We start from the raw sequence: 14,018 nt of genomic DNA on the forward strand, positions 1-14,018 counted from the left end.
CATCCTCATCATTAGTCAAGACATTTTATTTTGCATAACAAACATCACTGAAGTCATGAGCTCAGGTTGCAATACATACTTCATTTTCTAGGCAGCAACATCTCAAACAGTTCATTGGTACAACTCGACAGCAACACATGTAAAAGCAGTTTTTTTTTTCTCTTCTCACACTGACACACAGTAGGCAAGACGTCAAACGCACAGAGGGGAAAGCACATTCTTAAAGCGATCTACTATATCACAACAGCCTTGTGTTTAAACTGTGATGTGTCCTTGTATGTTCAGTAGAAAAACCACAGGCCAATACTCCCAAGAAGATTGCACAGCATTGTCTATTTGTTCCAGCAACTAACACGTCTATGCATTTTCCTGTTTCTAGCTGTTTCTACCGTACTGTTTGCAGCAACATTATTCTATAAAATGCATAAGACTGTATGTAAGCTTTGGTATACAGTTTCATCAGCTTGTGTTAAACTAAATGACTACTGTAGTTTGATCATGTCCGTCAACCAACTACACTTTGCAAGGCTGCCTTAGAAAAATGGGTTGTACTTGTTATTAAAATATGACAAACTGTCATGAAGATGGCAAACGCAGACAGAATACACAATCAACTATGACAGCTCGTACAAATCTGCACATGCTGTAGGCCACGCCCCACTAAATATATTTTACAAGCAGTCTTCATTAAAACACTAACTGGCTAAGGATAAATGCTGAACCAAGTAGAAGGGGCTTGGTCTTTCTACTTCTTTTTGAAGTGTGTTTTAGGTCCAATACACTGCTTATACTCCGAGCCCTTCATGACGTTAACTATCTAAGGCAACATGTAGCCAATGAGAATTCTTCAGGGCACCAAAAACAAACGCTACTGAAATGTTATTAGTCTGTGTGAGTGATATTAGTAAGTTATCAAAGCTAGCAAGAACTAAGCGCTTAAAGAAATGTTCTTTTTACCCTGAACACACAGGAGCGCTCTGTGCTCAGGTTTACTGCAGTGTCGAATGAGAAGGAAGGGGATGTCTGTTTCTGGTATTCCCAAAGCTAAACAAAGAAAAAGGCAAAATTCCCTCCAAATACAAAACTCTCCCTAAATATCTCAATATCTTGATCCTGTACTACGAGCATGATCAGTCAACAGAAAGATGTGACGGGACACGAGTGCATAACAACAGTTCTGAATAGTGATCACTTCACAACGCCTGTTTTTAATCGTGCAAACCGGGACAACGACTGTCTGTTCCAAAAGGAAACAAAAAGGCATATTTTGTATTCATCAACCATAACATCCATAACACCAACCATAAAAATATCCAATAAACAAGTAACGTTGTTTTCCGATTTAACAAATGGTATAAATACACAAGTCGTAGTAGTCCCTTTCAAATACTTTGAGCACACAGAAAATAACTAATAGGTGCTGGTAGGCTAAAGATTGTGACTGTTTAAAATGACACTTCAAACAAAACCAGGTTGTGCAGTGTTTCTGTAGCGGACAAAAAGCATGCATTATTTCTTTTGATGTGGTTCATGTTATCGACTCCTCTGCAGCCTGGAGGTTTGCTTTTCTTGTGCCATAGTGAGGACGCATCTAGAGAGGTAGACGATATTTGCTCTACTGTCTGTTAGTCCAATCTATTCATCTACCAGTGGAAACCTTTTACAACACGGTAAGAGAAGCTGCTCTACTGGTCTGGTCAATGTGTAACTATATTGCCATTTGATCTCAGTGATGCATAATTGAGTGATTGGTGGTGGAGGTGTGTGATGTCGGACAGTGACTGGGTTTCAGTGCCGTGGTTCATCAGTGATTTAGAGACTTAGACGTCGACAGTGCAGAGGGGTTCACTCCCCGGCTGGGCAGACTCCATTATGGTCATCTTGGGTTTCTTCCTGGTTTCCTCCTGGTAAAGACATCAAGTATGAAAACATGAGGAGGACATTTTGCAAACACTGAAATATGTTGACAGCTCATAAATTCTAGAGTAGGCTCTGTAATCTGGTCAATATGAAAACTGATCCGTCTAAGACTGCATCAATTTGAGCTGCATCCCAGAAAAGTGTACAACATCCAGTAATTATGACCCTTCAGATTTTCTGTTCGCTCAAATTAAAGTCTGAAAAAAACCAACTACCTTGTCTCATGTTGAATAAGCTCTCGTGATCACATTTCTTATTGTGAAATATTTGTTCTTGGCAGCAGAATAAAGGCTGATTTATACTTCTGCTTTGAATCGACGGCGTAGCCTGCGTCGGGGGTCCGTGTAGCTCTCGTACCTACGCAGAGGCCCACGCACGTAGCTGATGTGCACCTCCTCCAAAATGTAACTACACGTAGAATCGACGCAGACCACAAGCCCTGTGATTGGTCTTCTCAGCAGCTTGCATTTCCTGCATTTACAGCACTTCCGGGAGCCCTGCTCATCGTCCCTGTATTTCATCTCCTCCTCTCTATTCTTCATGTAACATGTCTGTATGATAAACAGCAACATGTATCAGCTGTAGATGAACGTAACACGCTCTGAACCGCTGTGGAAAAGCAAACAGAGATTGTAGCGGGGCCGGAAGCAGGCAACCGGCTATCAGAGAGACTGCACTGCCCTCAAGTGTTTCGGCGGAGAATTGTTGCGGGTCACGGACACATCGACACCGAAATATGTGGTGATCCACGTCAGCCCCTGCTGCGTAGTTGGCGACGCAGATGTATAAATCAGCTTTAAGGGACAAAACAGAAAGCTGAAGTAAAGAAACCTTATGATTTCCAAAAGTAAAAAGGGCTCTACAGGAGGTATTCTTTAAGACCCAAGTATGTCAGGAAAGGCAGTTTAGGGAGGGATACTTTTTTATATGTGAAGAGATAACACTAAAGACATGTTCAGCATGCCAGGCTTGAGAAGAACAATCCTCACCCTCTGTGCAGCAAGTTTCTTCATTTCTTCTTGTAGTTTGTTCAAGATATGAAGGTTTGGCTTGTTCTTTTTGGCATACTGCTGCAGCTCGATCACACTCTTGTCAGAGCTCTCCTGTGGAGGGAAGGCATTTCAGGAGTCATTTGATGTGCTTGCATTTTAAAACAATCTACACTGGTTGATTGGATGAGGCAGGTCGTTCAATTAAAAAGGCAATGTGTTAGCAAAATGCTTATGGACTGAAATCAGATAAGACATGATAACTGCTGACTCACAGAAAATATGCAACTGTCTACATCTTAATTGGCTCAGGGTTTGACCTGAATGTCTCCTCAGGCAATCAGTATTTGGCCAAGAAGACTTTGCTGACTTGGCGAAGGATCAGATATTAGTGTAAAGTTTGAAAGAGGGCACTCACCTTCTTGACCATCTTATTGCTCTCTCTGCCGTACATGCGCAGCAGTGAGCCCCAGTTCTTCACGTGGGGATGAAGCATCTGCAAGATCTTCTGGGATGCCAGTTGTTTGCCAACTCTCTTGTTCTTGCCTGTTGCAAAGTGTATAAAGCACGTCACAGAAAGCTAAATGTATGTCAACAGTCTGTAAAACATTCCACATTGTGAAGCAAACAGACATGATAACTTGAACACCCATCTCTTCAGTCCTATACATCCTTTGGTTCAGTGCCACCACATGAAAAGGGGAGGATAAGTGTCTACTTACACCAGCCGCGCACAGTGTGTTTCCCACACGTCATCACATATTCACTCTTCTGGTTTTTCCCAGGGATCACCTCAAATTTAATGCTGGTATCTCCCATCCCATGGTTTCTACAGGAGAGAGGAAACTGTTATTGAAAGTGCAGCTGCCCTGACATCAATCAAAGGAACAAATAAGGACTGCAGAGCTGCTGTGACAGTCTGTGTAAAGGACCACCTGGACCTTTTATTTAACATTTCATTTCCACAATTTCTACCTAACAAGAAAACAGCACGCATAACAACATTTTCAACAGTAAGGTACAGAGGCATTAACGTATTCATGATTTCCATATAACATATTTCAACTTACCTTTTAAGGCACTCGTGAAGAATCTGATATGGCGAAAGTAGTCCTGCTTTGTTGGTCAGCTCATACACTCTTGAGTCTTCTATACTGATATGATTAAAATACTGTGGACCACAGAGCATGGATTGTTATTATTGTTGTTGTATTTACTTTAAAGGTGTATTTTTTCTTCAAGGGTAACAAGTTCTACTGTTGGCAAAATTACTTGTAACTTTTACTACCCGCCTTCAAACTCTGACTTCTTCTCTTTCACTCGCCCAAACAGTTTTTAGATCAAAACTGACATGTCTAAAAAGGAAACAAGAAATACCTCTAGTTCATCTCCTTCAACAGGCTTCTCCTCCGACGTCTGCTTCACAAAGTCAGGGATGAGGATTTCCAGTGTGGCTCGAGCTGCAATTTATTCCAGATTAAGAGTGAGGGTAGAAATAGCATTAACAACAAGCAAACGCAAAAGTGCAACCATCTAACTTTTATTGTAAAAGTATATATTGTAATCCAGCTCTTAATTTCACTTTTAAATATCAATCTAGAGCTCACAGTCTGTCTTTAACCTCTAACATGATGTATTTTAGTTTGATTGATCCGGACGCAGTTAGTTCTTCATGAGCTGCCCTGAATCTACGAGAACTGTTGAGCTGATACGGTGTCAGGGTATCTCATAAAGAATATTCAGTGGTGTACACAAACTAATCAATCACAGTGTTAAATACAATAAAAGAGGAAAATTACCAGCTTTATTCTTAGCAAGTTTTTTACTGCTTGCTGTTCCTGTGCCATATGTCACTCCATCTATAATGACCGACGCTCCAAAGGGTTCACTTGGGTTCTCTGTGTGAACACAAAATCAATCAAGAATCCTGATTCTTCTAGGTGCACACATACAAATTAAAATGCAACATATGTGTGTTCCTGATAAGGAAGGACATAATACACTCTACCAGTCAAAAGTTTGAACACACCTTCTCTTTCAATGGGTTTCATTTATTTTAATTATTTTCAACATTGTAGATTAATACTGAGGACATGAAAATTATGAAATAATCTGGTTTTGCCATAATCTGGATTACAACAGTAGTCAAACAGGGCTATCCATTGTGTACTAACCCTTCCTCTGAACAACACAACTGATGGTCTCAAACACATTAAGAAGGCAAGTCATTCTACAAATGAACTCTTGACAAGGCTCATGTTAATTAGAAACCATTCCAGGAGACCACTTCATGAAGCAGACTGAGAGAATACCAAGAGTGTCCAAACTGTCATGAAGGAATAAGGGGGCTACTTTACAGAATCTAAAATATAAAACAGATTCTGCTTTGTTTAACACTTTTATGTTAATTAAATAATTCCATATATGTTATTTCATAGTTTTGATGTCTTCGGTATTAATCTACAGTGTTTCAAATGATTAAATTAAATACAAACCCTTGAATGAGAAGGTGTTTCCAAACTTTTGACTGGAAGTGTACTTCATTCCCCTCAATACACACTAAGAAAAGAAAAGAAAAGAAGGACTTACCACATTCAAAAAAGTTGTAAACAGGTCGAACCTTCAGGACACGCTGCATATATTCATGCAAGATGCAGACTTCAGACTTTCCATTTGGGTTGATGACAAATTCTGCAGGAGAAATGACCATAAATACACATCTTAAGACAACAGTGTAGTCTGTTGCATCCACATACTGACATTACATTTATTTTAAAAGTTCAACACACTCAAATCTGATTGGTTTTTAACTTTTTTTGCTAAACCATACAGAGATGAGAATGAGGAAGTTATTTTGAGAACAGAGCAGAAGAGTCAAGAGATAATAAATCCATGATTTGTTAATCTGACAGGCTTAAAGAACACAAATTATACAAGCCGTGCTCATGAAAACGCAAACATACATCACCTTAATGAAAATGCAGCTTGACTATTAAGCATTTTGATCATTTTTAGATGACAAAGGGGGTTTGTAGAAAAGTGTTTTATGCTTTATCAGTCAACAAAGACCACATCTGTTAGTATTAATGTAATGTTGTTTCTTCATGTTTCACTGGTTACTGATGACTCTTGCTGTTTTCTTCAAGAGGAATTACATTTAACTCGGGACGTATAAATCTACTGCATATAACTTTTACCTTTCTTAGTGGGAGCATCCTGGACTGACAGTGTGATGAGTTTCTGGTTGGCAGGAAGGATGGGTCTCTCTGACTCTGCCTGCTTCCTCTTCATGTCTCTGTTAAACTGCCTTCGCTCGGCCCAGGTACGGAACTTCTTTACAGTAACTTGTTCAAAGTCAAAGCATTTCTCCAAGTACAGACGGAAGTCTTCAAGCTCTGTGGACAGGATTTAGAAAGTAAGATAACTGAAAGCAGAATAACATCACCTTTCAGAAGTCTCTCATTGGCGATCCAAGAGAAAAGTCCGTACCTATAGACTCGTCCTTGCACACCTCCACCTTGGCCTTGACTTGACCTAAGGCTCCTTGTGCAGTGTCAAAGGACACAGGCCCTTTAGGCTTGATGATGTTAACAGTGGTTCCCTCTCCTTCTGGGTCACCATCAGTCACACTTGAGGGGTTGGTGGCGTCCTGCTCCCCACCTGAAGCCTCCATCTTGCTTTCTCCTTCTCCTTCTCCCTCTCCCTCTCCATTGTTAGCCTCCTCACTGGGCTGTTTGACAGGAGACACCTCTGCAAGTGTCGCCTCCCCATTTAGTTCCCTTTCCTCCTGATCCTTCATCTTCTTGTAGTGAAGGCAAGGGATGCTGCTGGTGGGGGGGTCGTGTTTCTGTAGTAAAATAGAAAACAGAGTGCATAAATAATACTGGAGGTTGAATGCCTAGGCTGACTCCACCCTGGCTCCATCTCTGGACACAAGCTTGAATAGTTATGTAGCCCTCAAAAAGAAAAACCTAGCAACTACACTGAAATGCTCAAACTAAAAGGGGTCACCAATAAACTTAAACAGCTTATCTACATAAGCTTGAGGCACAAAGCCTGTAGAAAAACTTGCATATAATATGCAGCATCAATGACAAAAGAGTTCCCATACCCTATGGATTGTGTTGGTGCAGGTGAGACAATAATCTGTGTACGTTTTCATGGTTTGAGCGTTGTGTCTTAGTACCAGATGTTCTAGCCAATTAGGTGCAGCTCTGTGGCAACAGTTTGGGGACAAACTTTTTTTGTTGCAATGCAGATGCAATAAAAACGACAAGATCAAGACTCCTGAAGCTATTATGGTTGTGTTGTGTCTTACCCTAATACTGCCTGTTCCAAGAAAGTAGGGTCTGGACCAGGTGACGACCCTGGTCTCTCTGTGTAGGTAGACTGGAATGCCAGAGTTATGGAATGTCATGATCCATCCATCAGGTAGAGGCTCAGTGGGTGGGCGTCCCCGACCTGCCAAGAGGAGAAATATAAATGCAGGTACCTTTTTACACTTTTTGTGACGTGCTCTTCTTAGAATTATTAGAATATTTGTGTAACCAAATGTAACTGACAAGAAAGGAAATGTCACATAATGTTGTAATTGATTTGACCTCTTAAATGCAGAGCTTTGTAACTTAATGGAACACACTAAGCATGTTTATTCACGTCTGCTTTTACCTTGAAAGACTGTTAAAAACGCTGGGTGGCTATTTGGTTTCCCTGAGAGGTTTTCTGTTTTAAAATTTGATAGGAATACATACAGGATTGAAATGATTTGCAAACCATCAAGTCTTGTTTTAATTTAAATTCTAAACATGGTCCCAACTTTTGGGAAATTGGGGTTGTACATTGCATATACCGTCTTCAGAATGTGTCCCACAACATTACAACCATATTCATATGGTTCACTTCAAATACCCAACCCTGACTGATCAACCACTCACTCTTCAGGACAGTCTTTATTTTGGTCATCATGGGCTGAACACCTCCTTCACCATCAGACTGATGATCACTGTCGCCCCCAAATTTGTCTTCTGATGGACGCATTTTTTTGGGGACTGGCATGCCCTCCTCCAGCAGAGCATCAACATCATTGTCAAACTCCTCCTGGAAGAATCAATGGTTAGGGCCAAGAGAGAAGGATGGGTCACCAGTTTAAGGGAGCTGTGAATGCTTCATTTGAGAGTGGTATTAAAGTGAAGTACAACAATTAAGAAGATCAAGAGATGGAGATAGAGAGATAGATAGATAGATAGAGAGAGAGAGAGAGAGAGAGAGAGAGAGAGAGAGAGAGAGAGAGAGAGAGATGGAGAGAGATGGAGAGAGAGAGAGAGAGATGGAGAACACGTGCCAAAGTTACAATGTTTGTTATAAAAAAGACCAAGGAATGTATGCTGCTCAATGGAACATTTAATCCTGGTTAAACCGCTTGTGTTTACTGATACAGAAATGATCTCTAGGCTGTAAATATACATATGGATGTTATTTTAGGTCTACTTTTCTGTCCCCTGCAGATTCAGGGGGCACATCTGATGTCTTTGCTCATACTATCCTGATTATGAGTGTTTTGTATTTGTAAAAATGAAATCTCCTTGTTTCCTTTATACTAGTTAACACATTACCTGCTGTGAAACTTTGCCCTGAAAAATGTAAACAAATGCTTATCAAGACCAACCTTTTTAGTCTCACTTTTAACTGAGTTTTATTCTTAACAGTTTTATTTCATCTTACTTTATTTATGTATTATCTAGTTCAAATGTTTGTCACTTTTTTAAGTAGACCATCTTGGTTTCCTTACTGGTTTAATATTTTAATGTTTCATTATCTTGGTAATTATTTTATTTTGGTGAGCTAAATTTCCTGTGTTGAATATTAACATCTTATTTTACTTCTAGTGTTTCCTCATTAATATATCATGACAGCATTTCCTCAGTTCATTCAGCAACTTCTTTTTTTGTTTGTCATTAATTAATTAATTAATTATTTTTGCATATATTATGTTCTTCACCTTAGAGTTGAGGGTGGGTTAGGGTTTGGGTTGGGATTAGGATGGGGGAGTCTTTTTAATTTATTTATATATTTTTAATTTAATCTATTTTAAGTTGGTTTTATGTAGAGCATTTCGTGTTACTATGTCATTGTATGAAAGGCGCTTTACAAATAAAGTCTGATTGATTGATTATCAACAACTTCACCTTGAAGATTTTATAATATGAGCTGACAGCAGGTTGTGACTCTACTAAAGATCAGACACTAACTTTATGGGTGAATCATAATTCGGCAATACTGATTTGTCTGCTGAAAGATGCATCCACCTGTTATTCAGCTACAGAGACTGAGTTTTAAACTGTACATTGCCGTGGACAGCTATGAGTGGTGCAAGCAATTCTCGGCGTGCAGTCATTTCTCGGAACAACACCTGCAATGTCCTTTCAAAGTCCAAATGTTTATAATAATGTGACGATCCTGGGCTAGAATCAGAAGCATCGACTTATTGCCGAGTCCAAGTAGGAAGTACAATTTGATGAGACTGTCAAGTAGGCCCATGATGCAGTGAAATGGCCAAAGGGCTGCTTGAGTTTGATTTCTCACAGATTTATGTCTTTAAAAACTTGAAATTTTTAAGTATTTTCTCAAAAATCTACAACTTTAGAATCTCAGAAATTTTGATTTTTTTCTCGAAAATGAACGACTTTAAAAACTCGAAAATTTGGAGTTTGATTTCTCATAGATTTGCAACTTTATAAACTCGAAATTTTGAAGTTTTTTTCTTGAAAATTTACTCTTTTTTTTCCATTGTGGCTCTAATACGCTGTGTTATGAAACTACCTGCATTGACAGATAAAACTAGGGTTATTCTTTTTAATGTGGTTAACCTGATGACAGGGAAGCAGCCGAGTGGTAAAAATGTGGTTGAGATTTGCTAAACCAACAACAGCCCCCTTTTTTTGACTGTTTCCACTTAAAAAAAGTAACAGCAGATAATAACGCAGGGGAACAATTTGTTTGCTCCAACTATTAGCAAAAAAAGAAAAACAGGGATTTACAGAGTCTACAATTTAATCTTAGGGATCTGGATTAAAATAATTTAAGAAGATCAAATTAGCATGCATTGTTTTCTTCAATTACTGGCACTACTTGCGTTTATCTGACTTGCTTCCCTGTTTTGCTGGATGGTGTTGCATTGCAGAATTGACTTTGTTGTGAGAGCTGTATGAGGTGTACATTCTTTTTGTTTATCGGTGGAGAACAACCTTTTTGTGTAGCTTAAACGCCGAATGGACACTGCAGACACAAGAGCATACGTACCTCATACGAATAAGTCACGACCTCGTCATCTGCTTGCTCCTGCTGAATTATGTCCTCAGACTTAAAGCCGCCATGCTCGCCATTGTCGTGATCCACAAAGTTCTCATAAAAGTCCTCCAACTCATCCAGGACAGCAAACTCTACCTTGTTTTCCAGGTCTCCCTCAGCCTCCTCTGACCTTTTACCTGCTCCAGAGCTACCCTCAGCTGCCTCCTGCTCACTAGTCGAGTCATGCAACTCACCATTCAGGCTGTCTAAGCCGTCATCACTTCCTCCCTCCTGCCCCTCGCCTGTGTACAAAACCTTCCTGTCCTTGCTACTGCTGCTGCTGCTGGCTTCAGTGAAGCTTACCCTGATCTTAACATCTCTGAGCAGCTTGAGGTCTGGTAGAAACTTGGTGACGGGTGGAGCGTGGCGAGCTGTTCTTGGGCACCGTGGATTGGGACTGGCCTCATTTGAGAGGTGGCTACAAAAAGTTATTGAGCCCATGCCGAGGGGCTGTTGTGGCTGGGCTTCCCCGTCCACTGGGGTGTCTGTGTATCCATCACCACCAGAGCTAACGTCCATTACCTCTGCGTCACTGGACGTTTGCAGGGGAGGTGGTGGAGGTGCTCTGCCCTCATGTTGGCCAAAATCATCTGGTGGCTCCAAGGGGAGAGGGGGTATAACATCATCTATCTCCATTCAATCGGTTTGATTACTACAATTTACAAACGAACTGGTAATTTATTCTAATCTAAAAACCTGATCTGTCAAGACACCTTCTCTTTTATCTAAACCCAGAATGCCTGCAGAAGCACATCCCTGTATAGACCACGTACCAGAGGTGAAAATGCTAAGCTGACTACATTGTTCTTTTCATTAATGTAGACAGCTTTCAGAATCACTGTCTCAATTATTGGAAATCACAATGCATTCAGCTTAATATGGATTCTAGGCACTGATCATCCTCCACTTGTTTCTTCTGGGAGCTAGAGAGATGGAGCAGAAAGCAGATGTCAGTAAATGCAACTTAATGACAAACAGCTTACTGTGACAGCGGCTTTGACGATACTACAGAAGTGTCACCGAGGGAGATGGGATGAAACATTAAATATGAGTGGTTTAGCTACATAATATGATATATTAGTTTAAATACGAGGTAAATGAATCGTAACACACACTAGGGGAGAAACATGCACAGAGGCCCCCTGTAACGTTTCCATCAGTGCTAGCATGCTAACAGCCAACCCTAAGGATGTTCATATCTCTGCAGCTGTTAAAATGAGAAGCTGACCTCGATATATTTATATCACAGAAATACTCACAAATTGATTAAGCGCGGCTATCTTCTTTCGAGCACTTAACTATCTTCCCTACTCATTTTATTCTCGACGCTCCGCCATACTGCTCCAGTCGCAGCGCCGCCATCTTGAAGAAACTACAGCGGCAAACCGACTCTAGCCCCGCCCCTCGGTACCGGCATTTTTGTGATTGATCGCTCTCTCGACCAATCACAACTTGGCATTATACACGCAACATGTTAACATCAACATGTCATGTAGATATGGTTAACGCAAAGACTGTAGAAATCAGGGGTTCCCAAACTTTTCATCCCGTGACCCCCAAAATATAGGTGCTAAAGACTCGTGACCCCCACTGTGATTTAATGTGGCTTCATTTAGCTTGTCTGCAGAAAATCAGCCTTACTACATGAGCATGTGTCTGTGTTCCCTGTGCTGCTATGAATTAACATACTGCTACTGATGCTTTTGATAATTAACTGTTCACTAACCCTAAACTTAGGAGTAATCCGGCAAAAAGAAAGGCAGAAAACTCATTACATTTTCTATTTTCAAGGTTTTAATTCAAGTTTAGCGTCTACTTTTGTCATTATGTTTTCCTAATAATGGGTAAAATGTACTATTTTCAGATACCTTTTGTCATTCAACTTTTTTTATTGCGTTTTTTCAGTCTTTCTTTGTTCACCACAAGTTAACAAATTATATATAAGTAATACAAAACCAACAAAGAGAAGAAAAAAGAAAAAAAACAAAACAATACAAAAATAATAATACTTATAACAAACAAATACTAATAATTAACAGTTAAGACAAAAAGGAAGATAAATATGAGAAAACAAGGTGAATAAACAAAAAAATATTAATAATAATAATATAATGACAATAATAATAATGATGATAATATAATAATAATAATAATATAAATAATAATGATAATAACAATAATAATAATGATAATAATATAATAATAATATAATAATACTCATAATAATCATAATAATCATAATAATCATAATAGATATTTATAGATAGCTATTTAAAAAAAAACATTCTGGAAGACACCTCACCACCCCCTTTTTGTGTCTTGTAAACCTCCAGGGGGTCCTGACCAACACTTTGGGAACCCCTAATATAAATAAGGGTAAACGCCATAGGTTAACAGGGTATAAGATACAGTATATATTTTTTTAAATCTACAAGTCATTCATAGAAACACATTTTGTATAGGTTTCTTCATTGTTTTGATTTTGTTTTATGAACTAAAGAAGTGTCTGGAAAACAGTCACAACTGCCACATGTTCTGAACCACTTTCTACAATCAAATGCAGTTTATGTAGCCTAGAGGTAAATATTAAGCGTAGGATCTGATCTTTGTTTATTCTTTGTAGAGCTCTAATACAATCAGACTGTTTTCCTTTCAGATTTTTTTTTTGAACATTCTTTTTATTGGTTTTCACAGTGAAAACAATAGCTCAGTACAGCTTAACAAACTTTTTGCATAGTTGGTCCAATAGTCACAACCAGCATTCATCAGTCCAGCATAGTACAGTTGTAATAGACAGTTGTGTTGTACATTAGCAGAACAATCCTTAGGCCCTTAAGTATCTTTATTAGAAGTTGCACTTAATCTTTAGAAGATTCAGGTTTCTCCCATTTTCTCTAAAAAGATGAGCTCTTCCTCCAAGACAGTATCTCAACTTCTCTAAAGAGACAACATCAGATATCAGAGATTTCCACAATGGAATAGATGGAGATTCATCTCTTGGTCATTATAGCCTTCCTTGCCAACATTAAAAGAAATTGAATTATTTCATTTTGTGCTCTCAAATAGTCTGGTACACTTCCAAGTAGGCACAAAAGGAGGCAAATTTTGCCCTATCACCGTACTTATTTCTCCACATACTGCCTTTCAGAATAATTTCATCTTATCATACTTCCTGAGGCATTGTATTCTAGTTCCAGTATTTGTTTTGCACTTGGGACAGATTGGTGAGGCTCCTGCTGTAAACTTCCTTTCAGATTTTTTGATTTTGAATTCAAGCAGGCTGTGATGCTTCCATCTGACAAGTCAATGTAGAAAGATCACAATTGTGTAAAAACAAAAAAGTGTAACCTCTCTATCTACCATTAAGTGAGAGTGTTGGGGAACCGAACCTTTATTTCATGTGCAATATTGTAATTTAATCCATAACATAATTTATTATTAGATTCATCTGCTAAAATGTGCACTCTGGCATAGACTAATTTAACTTATTTATGTCCTTAAAAGTAATTCTAATTTTTAGATTAGATTTAAGGGTTTCTATATTTATTGTCCTTACTGTCTTGTTTTCAAGTACCGGTGTTCCAATCATCAAATTCCTCGGTGTGCGAGCTCATTTGGCAATAAAGCTTTCTTGATTCTTGCTTCTGTCACTTCCAGTAACTATGGAGGCAAAGAGCAGCACACATCACACTTTTATTGTCATAAATGAATTGGACATGTTGTAAATGCTGAATTTTTGAGTGGACACATGCGGTTTAAACT

General features: G+C 39.0%; 1 protein-coding gene across 1 annotated transcript; it reads right to left on the bottom strand.

The window, feature by feature from the left end:
- Positions 1–8: 8 nt before the first annotated feature.
- Positions 9–11,770, bottom strand: dgcr8 (DGCR8 microprocessor complex subunit). The gene is made up of 14 exons (XM_034691354.1): positions 11,516–11,770; positions 10,209–11,179; positions 7,844–8,006; positions 7,228–7,370; positions 6,399–6,756; positions 6,107–6,304; positions 5,499–5,600; positions 4,709–4,807; positions 4,287–4,369; positions 3,980–4,080; positions 3,632–3,738; positions 3,328–3,455; positions 2,910–3,023; positions 9–1,904 (listed from the first exon to the last, which is right to left on the bottom strand). The coding sequence occupies exons 2-14, from the start codon at positions 10,890–10,892 to the stop codon at positions 1,821–1,823; spliced, it is 2,364 nt and encodes a 787-aa protein (XP_034547245.1). The 5' UTR covers positions 10,893–11,179; positions 11,516–11,770; the 3' UTR covers positions 9–1,820.
- Positions 11,771–14,018: the final 2,248 nt, after the last annotated feature.

Source organism: Notolabrus celidotus, chromosome 9 (genome assembly GCF_009762535.1).
Source record: "Notolabrus celidotus isolate fNotCel1 chromosome 9, fNotCel1.pri, whole genome shotgun sequence".
NCBI lineage: Eukaryota > Metazoa > Chordata > Actinopteri > Labriformes > Labridae > Notolabrus > Notolabrus celidotus.

What these genes read in the sequence shown, in the direction of transcription:
- dgcr8 (XM_034691354.1), bottom strand. Translation starts at nt 10,892, where the DNA reads ATGGAGATAGATGATGTTATACCCCCTCTCCCCTTGGAGCCACCAGAT. An exon ending in GTGCAAGGACGAGTCTATAG is followed by an intron (nt 6,305 to 6,398) that starts GTACGGACTTTT and finishes TCCTGTCCACAG; the next exon opens with AGCTTGAAGACTTCCGTCTG. An exon ending in ACACACTGTGCGCGGCTGGT is followed by an intron (nt 3,456 to 3,631) that starts GTAAGTAGACAC and finishes ACTTTGCAACAG; the next exon opens with GCAAGAACAAGAGAGTTGGC.